The sequence below is a fragment of the Agelaius tricolor genome, unplaced genomic scaffold (assembly GCF_023055355.1).
Source record: "Agelaius tricolor isolate 1412-34295 unplaced genomic scaffold, bAgeTri1.0.p SCAF_10, whole genome shotgun sequence".
In the NCBI taxonomy this organism is placed as follows: domain Eukaryota; kingdom Metazoa; phylum Chordata; class Aves; order Passeriformes; family Icteridae; genus Agelaius; species Agelaius tricolor.
This window is the reverse complement of record NW_027269270.1, coordinates 4,990,619-5,014,584: the sequence shown is the minus strand read 5'-3', so window position 1 is coordinate 5,014,584 and position 23,966 is coordinate 4,990,619. Positions and strand designations below refer to the sequence as shown.

At 37.2% G+C, this 23,966-nt stretch overlaps 1 protein-coding gene across 7 annotated transcripts in view; it reads right to left on the bottom strand.

Moving 5' to 3' along the window:
- GULP1 (GULP PTB domain containing engulfment adaptor 1) overlaps positions 1 to 23,966 on the bottom strand; it is a 144,528-nt gene that overhangs the window by 55,243 nt on the left and 65,319 nt on the right. For all 7 annotated transcript variants that reach the window (XM_071434456.1, XM_071434457.1, XM_071434459.1 and 4 more), the window contains 2 exons: positions 21,074 to 21,160; positions 8,591 to 8,652 (listed from right to left, as the gene is read on the bottom strand). In XM_071434456.1, the coding sequence (XP_071290557.1) occupies positions 8,591 to 8,652; positions 21,074 to 21,101 (90 nt within the window). In that variant the 5' untranslated portion in view covers positions 21,102 to 21,160. The remainder of the gene's footprint in view (positions 1 to 8,590; positions 8,653 to 21,073; positions 21,161 to 23,966) is intronic.

Sequence of the window (23,966 nt, the reverse complement as noted above, 5' to 3'; positions counted from 1 at the left end):
TTCTCATATTCAAAGTTCAAAATGCTTTTTAAAACAGGCCAAGATTGGTTTTACCCTTTCTGAACCAGAGTAATCAGAAGGAGGCATTTCTGAGGGAAATATTTATTGCAGTCCAGGATCTGCAGTTGACTAGTGTACATTACTATTTTATTAAAGTTAATAAAGTCAGGGACTGCAGCTGGTGGTTTGTCTGACGGTTTATAGAGGAAGAATCCTCATGGAGATCAGCACATGTGAAACTTTTCCTGAATAGTGAACAGCCTGGCTGTTGGACAGACTCCTGTAGTCTTGGCTCTGTTTTCAAAATTGTATCTCCTTTTAGAACTTTCTGTTAAAAATATTGTGCCATTCTCTTATTTTCTATAAAACAACTCTGTTTCTAGTTTATAGAAAGGCTGAATTAAATATTAGAAATAAGAAAGAGTAATTCACCTGCAGGCCTGATTTAATTTAAAGCAAACCAATCTAGAAACAGCTGTGGGTCACCCAGCCCACAAGGACAATAATCCAGATGCTTGAACCCTACTAATTCCAGTGTCAGACATGCAACTGACTTGATACTTGACAGTGCAGAGGCTGAAAGGGCTTCTTCCAGAAAGCTCACATTCCCACAGCTGCCAGCTCTCATGGAAACAGAGCTGCAAAGGGAACCCCAGAGGAGATGCTAATGAGCCTAATTGGCAGTTCCAAGCAGACTTAGGGAGAGGCAAGGGAATAAATATGAGCAACAGAGATGGAACAGAGAGGGATGTGGAGGGTTGAGTAAATCTTTGTTGACCCTAAGGTCTTTGCACACTCTTTCTAGCTCTCTTAATTCTGACTGGACAAGCCTCTGAGCTTTATTCATTTGTTTTGAACAGGCAGATCACTCACTGCTCCTTCATCAGTGAGTGCCTGCTCTTATCCAGGGCTGAGGAACTCATGACTCTGAATATCACAGACTTTAGAAGATTAATACTCAAATACTGACTTAGTCTTTCTCTGAAGAATAGGAAAATGACATTGTAAAAGCTGCTATGAAGCTTCTAATGATTTTGTGACTTTTGTCTCAACGATCTCATTGCTCACCTCTTTTGAGACAATACCAGGGAAGGCCAGAGATGCAACTGTTCAAAACATACTTTTGAACTCATAGTTAACATGTTATCTTTAGAAATATGCTTCAGATGCTACATTTAATACTAAACCATAGAATCAGTTCGTTTGTAAAGGGCCTCTATGATCACTGCATGCAACCCAGCACTACCACGTTCACTGCTAACTGTGTCCTAAGTGCTACATCCACACAGTTTTTGAACCATTTCAGGGCTGGTGATTCCACCACTTCCCTGGACAGCCTGCTCCATGCCTGACCACCCTTTCAGAGAAGAGAGTTTCCCTAATATCCAACCTAATCCTCTCCTGGCCTCCTGGCACAACTGGAGGCCAATTCCCCTTGTCCTGTCACTTGTTACCTTAGAGAAGACACCAATCCCCACTTGTCTACAACCTCTTTTCAGGTACACATAGCAAGCAGTAAGGTTTTCCTTCAACCTCATTGTGTCCATGGGGAAAAAATCTGGGGAGCATCTGGTGCTCCCTCAGCAGCTCCTCATAGGACTTGTGCTCTAAATGCAATATTATGAAGAATTGCTGTTGAGAGCTGCTATTACTACTACAGAAAAACCTCCAAGTGCCTTTTCTATAAAAACAAATATATTCTACTTTCAGAACTTTTTGGATTAACACTTAAACACATGGTTGTTCATTCCAACAAACAGTGCTTCTACACCAAGAATCACAATTTAGAAGAATAATCTAATAATCATAATCTACATAAAGAATAATAAATTATACAACAAAAATAACCTAAAGAGTGTACCTAGCATAGGTCAGGTCTCAGGTGCTATGTTGTTCACCAATATGCTCTGTTAATCCCACCATCCACATAAGTCTTCCATGCCAGAGAAATCAACACCACAGTATGCCCTGATGTGGACTTTCCAACTCAACCAAAACAATATACATACTTAGGAAACCAAAACTTGTAGTAAAAGTTTACAAAAAGCTTTGAGCCAGAAAGAAGTTTACCATACACGTATAAACTATGTGCCACACAATCCAGAAGTTACATAAATTCCAGGGGTTTCACGTTCCAACCCTTCTGCAACTGATTCTAAGACAAAATAGAACAACAATAACCCATTCTTGAAGTAAAATAAAACACAAGGCTTAAAATTAATGAATTTAGAAAAGCCCAACCTAAGCTGGGGTTGACAGCAGTGAGGAATGTGACAGAGAGGGTGATGGTCAGGAAAAGTGGAGCTGCACTTGTTGAGCCTGAAGGGGATGAGCCTGGTGTACACACATTGATGTGAATGCATGGCTGAGAGTCACAAGCTGCACAAAAAACCAACTAGAAATAAGGCAAAAGAAGTCAGAATGGTAGGGAATGATGTCCTGGAACTGGCTGCCAAGAGGCTCTGAATCTCTGCCCTTAATGGCATTTAAAGCTCAATTGCATAAGGCTCTGTTTTGTACTCTGGCTTTGAAATAATTTCTCATAAATAATAAATAAAATAATAATGGGAATCAGCTGGATCATCTCCAGAGGTCCTTCCAACCTCTATACACTAGATTCTTCCACTTGAATTCCCAAAGCAAATCCTAATCCAAATGCAGGACAGCCAAGGGACAGCTCCAACATCCAAGGATATATAGGACATTCCCCCTTCCTAAAATTGAGAGAGTTTCAAAATCCAACAATGAGCTAAATCTTTTGTAGGTTTGTATTTTCAATCCAAATTATAGTTCTTAGAAATCATATCAATGTCTGAAATAACTGATTTTAGATCAGTTAGAACTGATTCTGCAAAAAAAAAAAAATTATCTCAAGCTCTTAAACTGTTTAAAAATATTTTTTCTCTGATGGGAGAGGTGCAAATTAGACTATTTAAATCAGAGATGATGAAAAAGTGTAATTAAGCAGCCAGGGTGCTAAATAAATGGATGTGATGGCAATTTATGTGAGAGAAGCAAACTGCTTGCATACAAAGGAAACCTAAAACTTGCTCAGGATAGGAAATACTTTAGGGCTGTGGTGGATCACACATCAGCTTGAATGTAGACAAGGGGCTCTGTCTCCATCCTGTTTTATGACATTTTTGACATCTTACTAAATTACTGAGAGAGGACTCCAATGGCTTCTCAGATCCTATGCTGAATGCCATTAATTGGTATGAAAGATGAGTGATTCCTGCCAAGAAAGTCCAGCCCCCATGACTTACTTGTGCTGCAAATGTTTCGTAGTTGTAACTGAAGTTATGTCATGCAGGACTGAGAATTTTTAAGGGAATTGGAGCTTATGAAAAGCCCAAAGGATGACAAGCAGAACCTTAAAGAAGGTGACAGCCATGGAGAACAGATCAAGAGCTACTGGTTTGTCCTTCAGTTGGAGTGTATAAAGTATTGATAAACATGAACACTCTTTTTTATCTTGCTTTGCCAGTTAAATTAACTGATAATTTTTTTTTGTTTCTAACTGGAACCTACCCAACAAATATTTCACCCAAACACATAGGCCCTATTTTTTTCCTTTTCCAAAAAAAAGAAAGAGATGAAACATCATCCATTACACTGGACTGCCTTGCATTACTATACATAAATGGACTTTAAAGAAGAAACACTGGAATTGCTCCTAAATTTGATTCTTTTCTTGAAGGAGACCCTTTTCTGGAGAGTAAGAGCAATCAAACCAAGTCTGTTGGAGACTTTACATATTTTATATTTCAGTTGCATGTTTATTCATCTTTAGTATAATGAGCCCTAATTTAATGACTGTAATGTATCAGAAATAACTAAGAAGTTCAAATTTGCATTGCCTTGTAAAATTACAATTTTTTGCTTTCCTATCTCATTTGGGTATTTTCACAAAACTAATTTTTCTTGTGCTTAAACACGAAATTAATTATGATCACACGCAAGACATTTTGGAACTCTAATAAAAATTAATTGGTTTAAAGTCATTAATTCTAATAAATTTAAAGTAGGAAAAATCGTTATTTCTCAATTTCTCTTCTACTGCAGTAGTTTCTAATTTTCAACATTTTTGTGCTCTGTTTGAAATATCTTGCTGTATCTAACTTCAGAACATATCTTGAATATATATTTTAATAGTGTGCCTTGTAACTCTGCTGACTTGGGACAGCTACATACAATTTGCCATTTGACATTTTTTCATTACTTTTAATGATACAGTCATGATCATTCTGCTGAAATGCTGACTGGATAGAAGAAGAGAATTTCTATAGCAATAGCAAAAAAAAAATGTAGTAAGAAGTGCAGTTTATGCCACAAAAATGTGGCTTGGATAATACTGTACACTAGTGATAACAAAATGCAGATATTCAAAAGACAGAACTGCACCTAAAGCCCTGCAACCATAGTGACATCATCTGACCAAAATGCCTGCTCCACAAGAGTATTATTTGCCATTGAATGATGATTAAAAATACACAGAGGAAGAAATGGCATGTAGTTGAGAATCTAAATAAACTGTTTATTGTCCTACAGTGAAGACTAAGAGCTTTAGGTACTGCCAAGGGAGGTCCTTTATTACAGACTCACACAATCATTTGGGCTGGAAAAGACCTTCCAGATCATAAAGTGTGACCATTACTAAATTCCTTTTTCCATTGTTCATTTAACTCTAAGCTTTCAAATCGAATCTACTACATCAAGAATCAAATCTGCAGCTGGCAATCTAAAAACTTTGAAGGTGAGAATGTGAAGCAAGCATTAGGCCAGTGAGCACTGGGGAGCTGTGACATCTCTTGGTGAAACATCCTCCCAAGGGTTTAATGTGCCATCACTGGCCATGGAAAAGGGCAGCCTTTCTGCCTTATGCAAGGTCAGAGCCACTGACCCCTGCCTTGCCAGCTGCCAACATAAACACCAGGCTGGCAAAGCACAGCCTCTCTCTGCAAAATGGAAAGCTGTGCATGTGGAAGGTTGATATAGGCCAAAAAATAAGCAAGTGACTGAAGGGGATTACAGACACAATTACTACAGAGAGACAGAGTACACATGGTTGGTTGGGGCAGCTTTTGACTGGCAGAAAGGCAGCACTCAGGGGATGACAACCACCAGCCCTTTTTTAAAGGTTGCAGTCTTGTTCCATTATAAAGTCATACTTTGATCACTTTTGTTTTGCAGAAAGGAAGCTGGCCTCAAATCAAAAGAATTGCCTTAAGGGCAAAAGAGAGCTTTTTCTTTACAGTATAGAAAATAACACAAATATCCCTTCTTAATTAAGGACCATTACAGAAAAAGTTAACACAGAGAAGTTTGGGGTTGCCTTAGAATTTTATATGCAGGTGACATTAAAACTGTCATGCCACCACATCAAAATGAGTCTATATTTGGTACTGTATTATAAAAATTCTAAATTATTTTTCTGAGGGAAAAAAAAAAGTTTGACCAATATGCTTTCATTTGTAGTGACATAGTTAAAAAATATAGGGCCACAAACTGATGTCAAAATTCTGGCTTCACTAAACAAAGGTCACATATCCAGAGCATGCTGAAGTGTGAAGAATCTTATCATCAGTGCCTTCTGGTAGACCAAGATATCAGTAAGATAAGGGAAAAAAAAAGGACCCAAGAAAAACCACTAAACACAAAAAAATTACAGTAACGGAACAAAAGCAAACAAAACTGAAGAGGGAAAATAAACACCCCTGCCCCACCCTTCCCATCCCCCACAAATAAAAAACCCCAAAGCCCTATTGGTTTACACTGTGCAAAACCACGCCAAAATCAGCTAATTTCAAAACAGCAAAGTAGGAGTGGGTGTGTTGGAAAACAGAGAGAGAAATTTAAGACATTTTTATATTTCAGGGCTTCCTTAGGAGACTCATGTTTCCTGGATTTTACTTGCAGAAGAAAAAACTCAGCTCATGTTTTCTTGCAAAGAGGATTATGGCCATAAATCATCCTGAGGGTGAATGTTCTAGGAGATAACATGACATTACTAAGTCTCTGTTAAAAAGGTCCTTTCCAATTGGTAGAGAAAAAAGGCCAGTTGCCAATATTGCAGGGTTCTTATGCTTTCCAGTTAACTTTGCTAGGATTTTTTTTTTAAATAACAGTCAACTCATGAAAGTTCAGAGTCAACTTATGAACTGTGTTTTATCAACGAGCTGTCTTAGGAGTCAACAAAACCTCATCTTTCCCAGTAAGGTCTGCCCATGTTCTGATCATCTCAGATTAGTGTCAGAGAATCTATTTTTGTGTCTTATAAAGAACAGAAACCACTTTTCCATCCACACTAATCTTCATCCAAAAAACTGTGGAGTAGAATACAGCTCACTTGCTCATGGACAAATAACATCTCTGGTATTACTTTCCATCAAACTAATTTGATTTTCGGAACATGTCATTCTTTACTCACATATAAATAAATATAAATCAGATCAAGTGTTGTCTTTTCTTCCCAACAAACATTGAAGATACATGACTTGAATGTTAGAGAATTGGAACAATTTGGGGAAAAAAAAATTCCATGAGTCTTGTTAAATTCTTGTATTATGAAGGTTTTCTGAAGCTTTTAATCATTATTTCACAACATAGTTACAAGTTATCGAATCAATGAGACATTTCACTTAAAACCCAAAATTTTGCAAATCCCAAATAAGGTATTGATGGATACATACTTTCCTCTTCAAGTGAAAAATAGTGCAAAATTTAATGAGAATGATACTTGAGAACTCAGGTGGAAATATCATCTAGATTTATTATGGTTATGCCTGCATATGCCAGCTGAGTTCATAAAAGCTGTGTGAATTTATTCCAGGTGTCAATAAATAAACAGGGTAGGGAATCCCAGACCCTTTACACTCCAGTTACAGAGCAATTTTTTGCTTGCTTTGAATCAAATGACTGATTCAAAATAAGTTCTAAGTAAGAAATTTCTACTGTGATCCAAATGAAAAAAATGGTTTTAACTCTCTTAAAAAATAAATAAATAAAACAAACCCAAACCCCAACATATGTGGTATTAAAATTTCAGTTTCCTGCAAGTGCGCTGGCAGACCTTAGAGGCCTCCACAAAGGTGGAGAGGCCCTGGAATAAACAACAAACAGGAGCAGAAGTGGAGAGGACACTTAGGCATATATATCAGCCTAAATAAGTGGAAAGACATTTTGGACCAAGAGTCTTCCTTTAGATTGGAATTCTCCACTCTTTTCTTCTGCTCCAGAAGTTGCTGATACTGTTGTTTCTACAGTTACCACCATCTTAGCATCCTCCTCTTTATTCTAATTCTTCTTCTGCACAGCTGCACTGACACCTACTCCCCAGATCTGCTCTTAGGCAAGACAATGAAACATGAAAGATGAGGGAGGTTTCTTTTTTTTCTCTCAAAGACCAGAAATGAACAGACATTGTTCAGTGCTTTGAAAAAACTCATGGCTTCAGCTTGCTCTTAAAACACATGGCACAGTCACCACAGCAAGTAATCCTCCCTCTGAAGAAATGTAATAAAAAGTCAAGGTGTCTGGCAAGGCTATTCAGTGAAATGGTAATACATCCTTTGGACAAAAATTCAGTTGGGGAACACACAGAATAAAAACACATCCAAAACCTGGCAACTGTGAGAAAGAGACTCTACTTCCCATTACAAACTCTGTGACAATGCTAAACAAAAGAAAATTGCAAATACAAAAGCAGGGAACACTCGTGTAGAAACCTGAGCCCTAGCCTGTGAACCAAATATTTACATATATAAATATACAAATTTTAATACTAGGAATTTTCACATAGATTTTTATTGACTATTTTAAGAAAGGTTTTTATATTAAGAAATACCAATCATAAGAGAACATCATCCAGAACAGCCCACAATAGAATTTTATTGAATTATACTCTCAGTTTGAGCAAATAATTGCAGATTCCTCAGTTTAGTCTGAGTTATGTTGATGGCTGCATATTCTCTCCTCCTTTTAACAAACTATCTTCTAAGCTGGTATTTAAGTAAGTATTTAGGAACCTTTATATTCTAAGGTATTTAGGTAAGATGCATTTCTTGTCAAGGGATATCATTAGTCAAACTGAACCATTACTTATATAAACTTATCTCACTGTAATTGGGATAAGAAAATTAAAGCAAGGCTTCTGGCTTTACTGTGCAAAAATGTCATTATTGTTCTACCACATTTCCTGAGTATTTGACATTTCAATATATCCAGCAGAAAGGGTTGTTACTGTTGCCTTTGATATTGTTCAAAAGAAGTTTGTGCCATTAATTTTAATAATATTGTAAGCATGCAGCCTGATGTTAAATTCCTTTGCACTCAAAACCTCCATCCATTTACAAAACCATCATCAAGCAGAGAAGAAACACTAATTTGCCTTCTAGTACAACATAGCTCAGAACAAGAATCAACTGGCCATTAAAAACAAAAGATTTTCACCTGCAAAACAGACATTTACTAAGCTTGTCTTCATTATTTCATCTGGCAAATCTATGTCTCTGCAATCTTCAACTCAAAACAAGATAGAATGTGCTGCATTCTAAAGGTACGAGGAGAAAATAACTTCATCTTTTCTTACCTTTGCATTATAGGGAATATAATGCTTTGATAAGGCTTCAGGAGTGTGCATCCATGTTTTGTCTACAGAAAAGCAAAATAAAAGAAGCATTGAATAGGTTATTCAATTGTTAACTTAGGTATAACAGTATCTCTGTGGAAAAGTTCAACAATCATCCTCTTACTCAAAAACCAGCTGTCTGAAGTAGTTAGAGGGGCTGGAGGGAAATATCTCACACCTTCTCAAACACTTAGAAGAAAGAACCTGCTTCTTTCTGTTGGGCACATGTCCTATTTTAACCAGCTTGGGTTTTTCCACAAGAACTGCAACTCCTCCCCACAGATGCATTAGTTTGTCTGAGGCTGTTTGCTGGTTCTGTCTCAGATCAGGATTTTCTGCATCCTGCTGTTTAAAGCATTGACTGCATCTTGTGCATCTAATGATGCTTTTTTGATGAATTATCTGCTTTTTCTGATTAATAATCAAGACATTAAAGGGACAAACAAAAAATTATCCAAGTTGCAACTGACAGAAGAAAGTCCTAATCCTTATAAAAGAGAAATGATAAACATCAGATTCATAAGTTTTAGATCTATAAGTCTGGATTTATAAGTTCAGATCATCTGTAATTTTTCCATACCTATGCTAAACAAATTTGCATACTTACCCTTTAACTTTCCCATTACACTACTGTGTTATTTTCTTACTTTTCCTGCTGCATGGACCTAATTCTGTAATTATTTGTCAAATACATCTTCTCCTCTTAATTTAATGGCCTTTTTGAATGTTCTACACAATTTAAGATGGATTCCCAAACATTAAGGAAAAGCTTTTTATTACAAATCTTAGAAACAAATTTTGAAAGTTTTCTCATTTGAGAGCATCTAAGAAAACAAAATCATTCAAAAATACTAATTTTCATTGCCACACATTTGGGAGAATCTGTAAATCCCATTAGTGTTTTATATGACACATATTGAACATTTAATAGTATTTTCTAACTTGAGACTATCCTGGTTTAAATGAGCATGAATTAAAGTAACAAATTCGGAACTTTATTAAGTAACAGAATAACAGCTTAAAGCAAAAGTCTACCTTTGGATATTCCCAATTCCATTTGCCTTTATGGGGAGTTGCAGTTACAGTAATTAGCAACTTTTTTGTTAGTTACACTTAAGGACAATAAAATTCTATTCACTTCAAACTGTTGAAGAGCCAATGCTGTGACACTGATTGACACTAAACCAATAATTAAATATTTCAGATTATGCAGGAGCAAGAAAATGGTTAACCAAGTTATTCACCAGTCACCACAGTAACAGGATCAGAACTACAAAGCTGAGAAATTCTTTTTTCCCTTAGCAAATTTCATTCTAAATGGCAGCAATGTTCAGCTCCATTACTGAAGAGTGATATTATCACTTCTTAATTAAGGAAGAATGATTTGCCCATTCAGCAGCACCCAGGAGGATGATTAAAGTGGCTCTTCCTTTTAACTGGGGCTTGTGATTGGACTGCCAGAACCAAGAAACCATTTCCCAGAATATTTTAACACCTGAAACCTGATCTCGTCTTTAGCATAATATCAAAGGCTGATGTTATCTGAAAGTGCAAAATAACCATCCAAGGGAATTGTGAGTTAGGCCAGGTAGAATTAAGCCTGTCAGGCCAGGAGAGAAGCTGAAGCCCAGCCCAGCAGCTGGTCACTGGGCTTGGGGAGCTGGCACTCAGGACAGGACTGCTCACTGCCTGCTCTGAGAACACCTGCACAGGGCCAACTTCAACTCCTCCAGGTGCAGCCACATTGCTAATACCAAGGGTTAATTTACCTAGCTCCTTCACATTACTGCTTACTAGCTTCAGTAGGGATACAGTCATATTTATACATTTATAAGGGAAAATCTAATAAAAATAGAGTACTGAACCTCTTAAGGAAATTGCAGTAGTTCTCCACTCATTTTATGCCTAGCACCAGCACAAACAAGTGACAGAGCTGTAGCTTCTAAAGCAATTTTACAAGCAGACAAGTGGCTAGACAGGTGCCATCAAAACTATTCCATGCAAATCTTTACTCCCTTCACTCCATCAGGGCAAATTCAAACCTGAAAAAAAAAGTTATTTAGTTTGGGAGTCAAGTGTGAAGTGCTGGTCTTAATTCAGCATCAAGTAATCTTTCTAATTTTATTATCATGTACAAAGTTTTACTTAAAATGTTTACGTGAAATCATCAAGTTGCCTACCAGCCTCCAACAGTAATGTGACACAGACTCCAGCAAGGAAGAACATTGCTGGGCAAGTGTTGCTATAACTGTTGGTGCCCCTAATTGGGAGGAGGATCAGGATATATGGACACGTGCTCCCAGCTCAAAATGAAATCAGTAACTTAGTGAGGTACCAAAGGACACCTGGTTCCAGGAGTCTTGTGCTATTGGCTAAAATAATCCAACATTCAGATGGAGATCCACAGACACTGTGACACAGCTACTGAAGATTTCCTCTGACAATGGAAGTCCATTACTTAGAGGCAAGTAATAATTACAGAGTGGTGATAGTTTGGAAAGAGCTCTAAGTGCTAAATTAAATCAATCCAAGGCAAAACTCAGGCTGATAGCAAAGATGTGCAAAAAGTCATACAAGCTATTACAGGGTAGTTTTTTTACCAGCATCTCCTTCTGAATTGTAAGGTCTGATTATGGACTTATACTACCCTCAGCAGCTGTTTGAAATACTGCTTAGAATTACCTTGATTTCACAGCAGTTGCGAAAGACCACATTTCAGACATTTTGCATGCAATAAACCAGAAAACCATGAAAAAACCAAACAATAAAAGAAGCATTGGTCAAATATCTGATGTAGATATGGCTTGTGGTTTGCATGATCCCTCACCAAACTTAATTTTTTAAGAGTTTTCACAGCTTAAAACTTAATTATTCATTCTGAAGCAACAAGCAAAATATGAAACCCTACAATGAAAATCACAGTTGATATTATTATTTTAGTAGTTACATAGACACTTCTCTGCTAAATAAAACAAGAGGTCCTAAAGAAAGGACTGAAAGCCCAGATGAAACCAAACCTGACAACCTGCATCTAATGTTAACATTAATAGAAAGTGAAAGGACTCATGCTGTTACAGTGGGTGAAAACCACAGTTATTTTAGATCTTGTCTGAAGTTCTTAATCCAGGCTGCCTTAGAGTTTACATTAAAGTTTTAAAAAGTGCTCAGTTGTTTTTTTGAGAATTATGAGGTTTTGAGAATTATGAGTTTGAGCCATTCAGAGTCCAATAGAACCTATGCTTAATTGAGGTATGAGAAATTCTGAGCAAGTGGTGGTTTTGCCACATTCACTGGCACTTGTGTGGAACAAGAGGTGTAAAAAAGGGTCTCCACTGTGACTTCAAGGGCATGGGGTAAACCCCAGCCCTGATTAAGCAGGACTGGAAATCCTGTGTGGAGCCTCTCCTCAACACCTCAGCATGTGCACAGCGTGCTCAGTGTGTGCACAGGCACAGAGAGCCCCCAAGCAGCAGCACTGTCTAGTTTTTAAAGGAATTTGACTTGGGTGAGAGCTTCTCAGGTTCTGTTCCCTGCCAGCACACACCAGCCTGCTAAGGGAAAACTGCATCAAGCTAGCACTGGGAGACCCAAGGGTCTCTGACAGACTGAATTGCATGGGTGCAGGTTGGAGCTGGCCACTTCCATGGGCAGAGGAGTAATGTTGCTCAGAATTGAGCCTTCTCTCTTTTCTCACCCCCCTAACCATGCCAGCCCCTTACCCTCAAAAAGGGGAGGTTGCTTTCCAGAGTGCATTTCACACCTGCTGGGTCTGTGTGAGAGCCAGGGCAGAGGGACAAACGTGTGTTGACAAATCACACACTGAAGGCAATTGACTCTGGGACTTCACCAAGGGCCCTGAACTGCTGTGCTGCACTCAGGGGAGGATGGCAGCAGGTTAGATAACAGCACAGTGACCATTTATCTACCAAAAAGGAAACACCAGCTGTGTTCTCCCTTTGAGATTAATTTCTCTGCATGTTACTGCCCTAAGAGATTATAGATGTACAACTTTTCACAGTGTAGCTTTAGTTAACTGCCTCCATAAAGCCCACTGTCATTATTAATTAATTAAAATTAAGTAACATTTATTAATTAATGTTTCTAAAGTGTTTATCAAATCATATTAGACCTAATGGCCCTTAATTTAATACAATGAACAGAGAAAGAACTCTAATTTTAACTTTTTCTTTTTAGTGCCACAGTGAAAACACAGTCATTTCTAAAATGTAGAAAATAAAGCCTTTATTCTTTACTGGATTAATATCTTTTCACATTGATGGATGCTTTTATTGCTAACAGAAGAAATCCTGAACTGTCTTTTCTTCCTGTTTTACAGAACTTGGTTTGAGAAAAATAATTTTTTGTGACAAGCAGCATAATAAGAGTCTCCTGAAGAAGATATCCTAAGAGATCCATAATACATCTAGGTATTACTGCCTCAGGAACAAACAGCTTACTTGCTTCAGTGTATGTACACAAGTGCTCTCTGTTTCATTATTCCTAGATTATCTATTCTTCTGTAAAGAAAGAAAACCTTCAGAACATGACATGAAAGAACTGTCGCCCTGTTAAATAATTTCCTTTATTTTGACTGCAGCAGAAACAGGCAGGTGCTCACAAAGCCTCCTTATGCTGGTCAGACAGCAAGGTAGAATCTGACTTCTTGGCCACTGCAGGGAACACATGAAAGGACAGACTGAGGCCTGAGACAATGCTTGGCACCAGAGTTTTCATCAGAATGTAACACTAAAATACTACTAACAGACAAACCTACCCATACTATGGCATTGTTCAACCGGAGAATTTTGTTCCAGCCACTTTCTAGAGCAATGACTGAGTAAAGTCTGGGGGTCTGATATCAGTAATTTATTAAAGTTATTAACAAGTTACTATGACTAAGGAAATGAAATTAGGAGTCAGAACCTTCCCTAGAAACATAGATAAAAATGCCCATCAATACACATAGCTTAAAAATACTTTTGTGTGTTTTTTTTCCTTTTTTTCCCAAACAGAAGATATGCTTTGGATGCATATTTACTCTTTGCCAAGAAAAGAGCCATATCTCCCTAGAACAGAGTGAGCTTGGCAGAATGCTTTGCCTGTGTTCTTCTCCCCTAATATTTAGGGGAGGTTGGTTGCAAATGGTTTTAAACAGCTGATTGCTATAATTTCAGAATGGTGTCTCAGAATGCTGGGTTGGCATAGTTACAAAATGAAAACAAGCCTGGTATTTGAATCTCCTTTAACAGTAACATCCACTGCATGGCCTACACATTTTATACTGTATGTTTTTGAGATATGGATGCTGATATATAAGATTTGACAATAAAGGAAAATAGGATGAAAGTGTTAGTGCAACTGACCAGTGATTAGCAAATCTTAGCTTTTGCACTTTTGATTTGTTGATGTTAAGACCTTGTAAAAAGCTCATATTTCTAAACCAAAGGGGAAAAAAACATGAAAAAAAATCTGAACTATTTAGCCCATACCTTGTATGTCTTCTAGTTACAACAAGAGCTCCACTGTCATTGATAAAAGCTTCTATTTGAAGTCAAAAAGACATAACTGGCATAACATAATTTAAGTGATCACATTTTGCAAGTTTTCACTAAGATATATGTAGAGATCAAACCTCCAACTCCATATTTCCCTTTTGTAGTCTTGTAGAAAAAGAGTTCAGTGAACTATTCCAGAACTGCTATAAATAAATTTGGAGGAGTATCAATTAAACTTGTAAAAAATGTTTAAAAAGCAAGCTTTTGAAGAATTTCTGGCAGTTAAAGAACATTATGTAAATAGGTCAAAACAAAGGAAAAGAAGCATAAAGGACAATCTCAATATACAATTAAAATAGAATTTTAATTTTCTGATTCCAGAACACTGAAATAATGTGATATAAAAGTTTAAATGGAGCTTTCTTTAAAATTCAAACTGGAAGGAGAAGAAAGGAGTTTGAACAACCAATGGGAGCAACTAAAATAGGCATATCTATGGCTTCCTCTTGCTTATGTACCTAAGGTACATCCTTTTATGTCCCAGAAAGGATTTGATTTCACAAAACAGTGTTTTCCTGAGTGATCTATTTTGGATGTTCTCTGCAATTTTCCAACTGCTTTATGGAACACATTCTTATGAACTCCAGTAGCCTTGTGATTCCTATCAAGGTCTGGTTGTTGCAGCTCTAATTTATTTCACACAGGATAAGATATTTCACCTTTAACTAGATACCTATCAAACCTAATCTCACAGTGTACCTCTGTAACTCAAGTGTTTAGGCTGTATAAATTTTAATAGGGTAGAAGCCAAAAAGCTTCAGAGTCCCAGTATTTGTGCCTATGGCTCAGCAGCACATATGCCCTCTGGAAAGGAGCTCCTGAGCTTTGGGAGAAGTAACAGAAGTTATTGCTGTAAATGTCACTGTTAACCTGCCTAGAATATTCCTTACAGCAGGCAAGAAATAAGATCAGCTCTGCAACACCTTTCTGAAGATAACACAGATAAAATAAACAACAGGAAATTATACTCCTATTCTTATGGGACCAGAGAGAAAAGAAAAATCAGGCTCAGCTGCACAGAATCCTTCCAAGATTCCTTCAGAGAAGGTTTCCAGAGCACCCTCCTCATCTGCATGCCTCCTCTGAAGACATACTGTAAGCTTTTTTTTCCCCTAAACAATTAGAGCTGAACCTTCTGCTTTCAGAATGTGAATATACTACCATAAATATGTGTCCAGCTGCATACAGATGTTTACAAATACACACAAAGTGTCAGACTGAGCACAGCCCTGTCCCACCAAGAGAAGACCTCTGGTCATTGCCAAATGAAGGTGGAAACTCTGAGGTCTCCTTGCTGCTGTGCTTGAGTGGATGCTGCCACAGCCGAAGGAAAGCAGCAGTACAAACAATACTTCAAAAAACAGAATCAAAAATCAGTACAAAAAAGGACCACTGAATATTGTTTTCCACATGACCCCACGTTTAGAAGGACAAGGAACAGTAATTGGAACACATATGACTTCTTTGTGGAGGTGTTATAAAACTATTCAATGATTTTGGTGTCAGGACCAGCTGATTACAGAAATTTTTATTATACCAAAAAAAAGCACCCTCTTTTCCTCCCACCCTTCACTCCTGAAAAACATTTTGTTCAAGAAAATCCTAAAAACATCAAGAAGCAGCTTTTTTTGCAGTAGGGGCAGAAGAGGAGATTTAGACCTAGGTTCTGTTTGTTGAATTGCTGGTTTTTGGGGGTTTTTTTGCCCTCTCCCCTGTAAGGTGAATGCTTTCAAGAAAGGACAAAGTGCAACCACAAGAATATCTGAAGATCACAGTAGGGAGGAGGCGGTGGCTGCTTACATTCCTTTAAAACTATGTGAATATATCCTCTTTATGCTTTTTATCATTACTCTTAATGTGGTAGTCCAGCATACAATAGGCCATTTGTTTAAATCCCTGATGTGAAATAGATTCTGACAGAAGGAAAGTATTTACTTTAAGACTTCACTTATCCCCATCATTCTTTTGGCCCTTCACCTATTATCTTCTCATTAAGAAATAAAATATAAACCAAAATATTTTTCATCTCTGGAATGCAGCATATGTTCATAATAAAAATAAAGATCGTACTATAGCCAGTGCATTCACATAAAAGAGCATCCTATAACTTTTGAATGCAGTTTTTTATGTCAGCCCCTGCCCATTAAATGCACCTGTCTACACTTTCATAAATAAGACTCATAAAAAGCCATTTCACAGAAACATCATTGCTGAAACTTATGATTTTAAAACAGATCATTACTTCAATATATTCTATTTAGCATTATAAAGACCATCTACATTTCAGGAGCTGGTAACAGGCAGCAATTATCCACCTTATTTACTGCCATCATATGGAAAAAAACCCTAGAAAATTTAGATTCCCACATATACTGAACTTCATGTGATAAGAGAAGGAAGGCTGACATTCTTTATGGGATGAAGGAAGACCATTGGGGCACAATAAAGAAAAAACCCCTAAATTCAACTGCTACATCCTGCACAACCTCACCCATTGTAATTCAGTGGGCATGTATATCTACATTTTTACCACCAGTTTGTGTCACTCAAAATGTTTCAATCTTTTGCTCGCAGAGGGTTTGGATTACAGTCATTCCTTATTTAGATGTGTCTCTCTCTGGAAGGAACAGGAGTTTTCTCTCACATTTCTGATGAGGCAAAAGCTAGGAAACACTAGTTATTTTTTCCTTACTTAGATGCACCAGTTCCTACACTAGCATCTTTTAATAGAAGGATGCAGGATCAGTAAAATGTACCAAATTCATTTATGTGAGGCAACTCCATTCACTAAAATAAGTAAACCAAAATCCCCATAGTTAATGTTTTCTATTTTGCTCATGCAAATAAATCTCATCACAAAATCAAGTCTAAATTAAGAAAAAGTAATTTGGTTTAGATACAAATATACTAAGAATGACAAAAATTTACATAACCATGTAGCATTTAGAGATCTCTGTTACAGAATTACATTAATATCCCTAAGCTACTTAAAAGAGTGATTGAATTTAGAAAAATGCAAGCATATCAAATTGAACAGACTTTCATCTGTACTACAGGCTTTTTGCACCACAGCATTTCAGAGTGAGAATGATACCACGTGTGATTTTAAAGGAAAAACTGAAAATGAAAAGTAAAGAGGACTCAAAACCCCTTCCCCAAAACTGGATTACATAAAAAAACAAGCTTCCAATAATGCGATAGATACACAAACGTTTTCACAAGCTTTGTCATAACAAGAAAACAAGGACATGCATATTGTTCATCAATTAGTTTTTGTGGGAGAAGGAAAGAGATCCTTAAAGAAAAGATAATTATCATTCCACTGCAATTTACTGCATTCATTCATCAATGAATGGAAAACAGAATGCTAGCTTTTGTTCAGTTTGTGGAGTCATATAGTATTTCTGCAACTGAGAATTTTCTCCATAACACACCTATTTGTTAGCCCAACCAAACTCTACTGAAGCCAAGAGAGGCTATGTTGCTTTGAAATTTTTTTTAATCCATATTTAAACATGCAACTTAGACCAGCAAGTCCTGGTATCAACTTTAAACCTGAAATTAACCTTTTTTTCCATATTAGTGCCTACAGTTTGTTTCTCTGTTTTACAAGCTCATGGGTAACATAAGAGACCAGATATCACAATCTGGGTTGCTGAAATATTTCATTTGTTAATCATTACCAGTGTAAGTACTTTCTAGAGAAAGCTGAATTTGCTTAAACTCCACATTTTCTTATCTTTTTCATTGCCACTATTAGGATGAGAGATGAACAGCTTGATTTTTTTCAATTTGAGATTTAAGCATATCAATCAAGCCTTCAACCCAAATGACCATCAGACAAGTAAAGATAATTCCAGCTGAAATGCAAGCAAACTCACCAGTTCTGGTTTGCGTTAAATCTTGGGGAATCAGGAATGGCTCTACCACTTTTTTAAGGCCAGAGCACTCAGCACACCTTGTCAGCTGAAGTGGCTATTTCATGTCCAAACCATGCCCCTCAATAATCAACTTACACTGGTTATTGACTGCAGATATGATGCCTGTGGTAAAAAATTGTGCCTCAAAATGAAGAGCTGGTAATGCTGGAAGTGGAGATGTGTGCTCTCAAGAGAATTGCTCTGATTTATGAAAAGCTGCTGTTCCCATAACCTATAAACACTCATGCCACACATCTTAGGAAACTTTTGCCTGTAAAGGATCAGAATTAATTTTAAAATAAGAGCTCACTTTCTGTCTTAGCAACTCATATTTCATGGCAATTTTTTTGTGAAAGCACAGGTTGCTATCCAGCCTCCAACAGAAGAAAAAGGGGGAAAAAAGTAAAGAAAGCTTGCTTTTTAGTGCTTCTTTTCTTGCCTTGTCTACCCATGTCTGCAAATTAAATAATTTCCTGAACATGTAGAAGAAAAATGCTGTTGCTGGGATCAGGTGATGGCATGAGAACAGAGCTCATCAGCAGGAACAGCACAGTCCCAGCCATTCTGGCACCCAGTTCAGAAGGTGGGAGCCATGGCATGAGCAACTACCTTCTCTATGTGCTTCCTGATCACCACTAAGAACATCAGGGAACATTTATTCTCTACATCTGCCCAATTCAGATGCAATCTCTGGCTATTATCCAAGAATCACCCCCATCTGTTTAAATTCCCCCTCACAATCCAATGGATTTAAGGCTATTGCTTTTGTAGCTTCAAGGTAGCAGAGCACTGCAAACTTGGAATTCACATAAACTCTGCCAGCACAGCCAGCTGGAAACTGGTTTGGGTTTAGGAAGAAGTGCTTGGGAGGCCACAGCAGTAACACTTTAATGCCTCAAACTATCCACACACTTGTGGACAGAAGAAACCCACAAATAACCCATCAAGAAATGGAAATAACTGTATCTGTGAGATCTGGGGTGAAAAATCAAATACTATAAAGGAAGTTCAGCAACTGAAACTGTTTTTAAATGCAGTTATTATGTATGAACACTGATTGAGCCTAGTTCTTCTGAGCTTCAATTTGCATTAAAAAGATGTAATTTGAAATACGCAATTTTCACTTATTCTTGACAATTACTTAACTGAAACTTGTTTTTTTTCCTAGGGTATGAGAATGGAAATGTCAAGAGTGTTACTATGAGCAAAATAAATGGATGACAGCATTGAATTCCTCTGTCTCCTCATGTTCCGAATCATTATTAGGAATCCACACTAATTGCATTCCATTGTGCCTGACAGCTTCTATATGATACTTGTTTCTTGTTGGGGCAAGAAAATAACAAAAGAAATTAACTGAACAACAGAGCAAATGTCTTTGAATACAATGAAATTCCAAAAATATAGGTAAGGACTTAGTGAGAAATTAATAAGAATTTTCCTATGAAGAAATGAAAACAGAGAGAAGTTAATTGACACTCAAATGATCCCAGGAAACTGAGGATACAACTTCACACCTGATTGTAAAGGTAAGATGCAGAAACTGCCAAGGGCAATATGAAATAGTGAAATAGTCCAGACTCTGAGAAAATATCCAGTAAAACACTGCTGGTCTGTTCCTAAAACATGACAGGCTGAGCTTCAAGCATTACCAGAAGTCATTAGGAAAAAAAAAGAGGAAAATAATTACATAGTCTCCTAGACAAAACAATCTACAATCCCCTAGTTTCTTTCTCACTTGTGATAAATCAATCCCCAATTAAAGAATAATGAAATGGTTTCTCAAATGATCTGCAAGAAGCTTGGCAACACCATCAAGCCCCTGAAAGGTGCTACCTGTTAAGGAAATACATTAGTGCTTAAGGAGAGCACCGACTATGGGTTTAAGCTTATTTCCTCCTGCTGTCAGGGTATTAAAAGATCTTTTATCCTATTTTGCAGCCTTTGTTAGTGTATCTTCCTTTTGAGGTCACGTGCTGATATTCTGGACTGCTTCTCTTACCTTGATTCACCTGGCTTTAACAAACAAGTGCACTGGACACACAAGGATGCAGTGATGTTGGCATTCCATGTTAGCCTAAGTACAGAGACTCCTTTTATTTCCAGCTTTAATACTGACACCAAAGCAGAAACCCTTGCTATATAAACAAAATGTTTACACTCAGTCCAGCTGAGGTTACACCTACTCATTCATGCTAGGGCTTCATCTCAGTGTGTGCCACACTTAAGGACCTTTAGAAGAAAACATGGAAAATAAATAAATGAGACCTACTGAGTATTTTCTACCTTACAAACAAATGGGGTAAATATCAACAAAGCTGTCAGTAAAAAAAGCTTCACCCCTAATGCTCCTTCTAAAGACTTATGTTTAATCATAAGCAGTTCATGAAAGAGACTAAGCAAGACAGAGGAGCAACAGATATAACTCTGAATATTTAGTGCTTTGATATCCTTTTGGAAAACATGCATTTCAGATTGCTACAAATCCAGAATAGCTTCTTACAGCTAAAAATATCCTGCTGCATGAGATATTTCAATTATATTAAACACAGTTTGAAAAAAAAATAGCTTCTCCAAGAATAAGAATCCAATAAATATATATATATATATATCTTTAAGAAAAGTCACTGATTCTTAGAAGTTCTAAAACCCTCCAGCACCTCCTTTGGTGTGTGCAGGCAAAAGAAGAAAACAGAATGTGTATTTTATGTTTATGTATTGATATTTGTGTGTGTAAACACATCCTGCAATAAAAAAATATATGAAATTCAACTTCAGCCTTGGAATGCAGAAAGCTCTGTAAGTACCAATCAAGAATGCTTTGCTCCATACATCTTCTAGAAGGGCTGCTCATTTTTATCTAGATAATTCAATGCAATGATTACATTTTTCTTTGTATAATTCTTAATATTCCAAATAGGCTTTACAGGGCATTTATGTCTCCATGAAATATAATCTAAATTACCTACCTTTCTTCCTGCTAAAAGCACGATTCATGTTGAAAAATTTACCCAGTCAATGCTTCCTGTGTTTGGTTTTTTCCTCCCCACTTCAACCTGCAGAACAACACACATAAGAAAACAGAAAATTCCATTATTCTAGTTGAAGTTCTATTTATTGTCATATTAAAGACACTGCAAATGACCTTAAGAATTCTGAAATCATGCTAAGAACGCAGGGATGTGCTTTGCTGAGGAAGAAATTTCAGCATTGAGAAGATCTATGTTCAAAACACCCAGAGGTACTTCATACAGAAAGACATTTTAAGGTTCCCTTAAGCTGTTCTCCCAAAGATTTCAGAGGCACAGAGCAGGTGGCCTTATAGATATACATGAAGACAAATACCACACACAAATAGGTTGGAAAGAAAGCTTTAAAATGAAAGCTGGCTCTATAAAAACACTCAGTTCACATTTGCACTGCCCTGTTTTGTGTCATTTAGGCTGCCAGATTATTTCAAGCTAGGCTTTCTTCTTCACATGGGCTCAACACTAAGGGAAAAAAAAAATCACAATATATAGACTCTTCTTCACTCAGGGACTCAATACTGATAAAATTGCATTCTATCAGTGTTACTACATCCTTGCTCCCTCTTCCTCAGATTGTACAGTAATATCTGTGTTTTCTTCCCTTAAAAACACAGATCCACTCTTAATTATTATTTAATTTTTCATTCACAATACTATTTTTGAACTTTATTATTTACCAACATAAAAAATAAAATCCACTACATCCAGAGCTATTCAACACCATCCCATTCTGCACTACAGAGCTTTTACTTCTACTAACACATGTAAAGATATTCCCATTACTACTTTTCATTCTGTTCAGATCTTCCAAGCAAAAGTTTTACCAGTTCACTTTTTATCCCCAAAAGTTTCTCTTTCTCTGCTCTCCAAGCAGTTCAAAGGAAAAAAAAAAAAAAAAAAAAAGGATAGTAAAAAAAGAAAATCAAGATATTTTGTTACCGGATGATTTTTTAATCAACTAGAACAGTACTTTTGCTTTGAATAAAAACAAAACTTAGGCCAGTGTTTCAAATGTCAGCATTAAGATGACAAATTCATTTAAGATACTTGAAGCAGCTCATGAATACTTCTTGTAGTGCTTATCCCTCTTTTTCAAGTAAGTTCAATACCAATTAATGCAATTATATCCCAATTTCAATGTAAATATTTGACAATTTTCAGATTGGAATACATGGGAGATGACAGCTAGGAAAAAAAAACCAAACAAAACCCAACAAACCAAAATATCAAAAGCTCCATTTTATTTTCCACTAATCACTGATGCAGCAGGACTACTCCACACAGTCCTGTGAGAATGAAGGGGCAATTCCTCTTTAACTAAACTCACATAGCACCCTGGACATAAAACCAACCATTTGTTCCTTAAAGCACAGGTACCAGACCACTGTTGTACAGATTTTACTGAGCATTTAAGAAGGGAGGGCACGACAACCAGCACAGGCAGGAGTTACCCATGCAGTTTCCATGCCAAGATTTTGATGCCAAGCCCTGACTGCGTTTGGCGCCCAGCAGTTCAAAGAGCAGGGCTGGGGAAGCCTCACCCACCCCAGAGCCATGCCCTGCCCTCACTGTCATCAGCACCACACAACAGCTGGGGGACCCCAGCAACCAAAAACACCCATGAGGGTGTCCTAGGAATGGTTGTAGCAGCATGCCTAGAAAGGGCAATGGCATTAATGGGGCAATTCCAACACACAGCAGGGTCCCTAAAATCTGAGAGTGCATGAGTAGCTCTCCTGGCAGGGCAGGCAGTGTGGGGCTTTCACCAGTGTGAAGTGAGGACAATCAACTCAGTTGACATAGAACTTTCTACTGTTCTTTCTTATTACTCTATGTCAGAGATATACTTTTTGTATGTTATATATATATATGTTTTGTTGGAATTGAAATTATGAAAATAGTTTCAGCAATGCTGGCCATTTTCAACTAAGTAGTCAATAAATTTTGGCTTTTATTAGTATAGGTTACTTCAATGGTAATAGCTTTTTTTAGCAACTACAAGTGTGTTTGGCTTACAGGTTTAACACAGGAACCCTATTAGATATGCTTAGGATATATAAGCAGTAGCACAACTTTGTTCAGGGTGTTCACCCTCGTGAGTTACCACAGTTAATTTTGAGTAAAGAAAATTCCTTTCCCCTCTAAGATACCTCTGGCAGTTGTCTTGCACAGCATTAGACCAAACACTTTAGTTCTCCTCCATGATGGGATTGTAACATGCCCTTTTTCAGAATGCCTTTTTTTGGTGTATTCCTGTCTCATCCAAGAGACTGCTAAGGAACATATTTGAGATGGTTACTGCATAGAGCAGTCCTAATTAGAAACTCTGCAGGCACATCACAGGGCAGCTGGCTGGCCACATTTCTAGAGCTCACCATTCAAGTATTTTGTTTAAAACACAGTGTAACTAAGTGTATGTTTCTTCCTCATGAGCAAGGATATATTACCATTAAAGTAACCTATGCTAATAAAAGCCAAAATTTATTGACTACTTAGCTAAAAATAGCCAGTATTGCGAAAACTATGTTCATTATTTCAATTCCAACAAAACATCAGTAGAACAAAACACAGATGTGGTTTAGGCACCAAACAGTATCAAAACACCTAATCAGTGTACTTCCATTTCACACAGAAAACATTATTAAAAAGGGAACCAGAATTAGCTACATGTAACTGCTTTTACAATTCCCTCAAACTCTGATATGAACATCATCACTAACCTCTCAGATGCTGTAAAAAGCAGATGATTAAATGCTTCATAAAATTTTGCTATTAACAGAAGACCAAGCCAAACACCACCAGGTTCATTTCAATCTCCTCAGTGGGGCTTGGG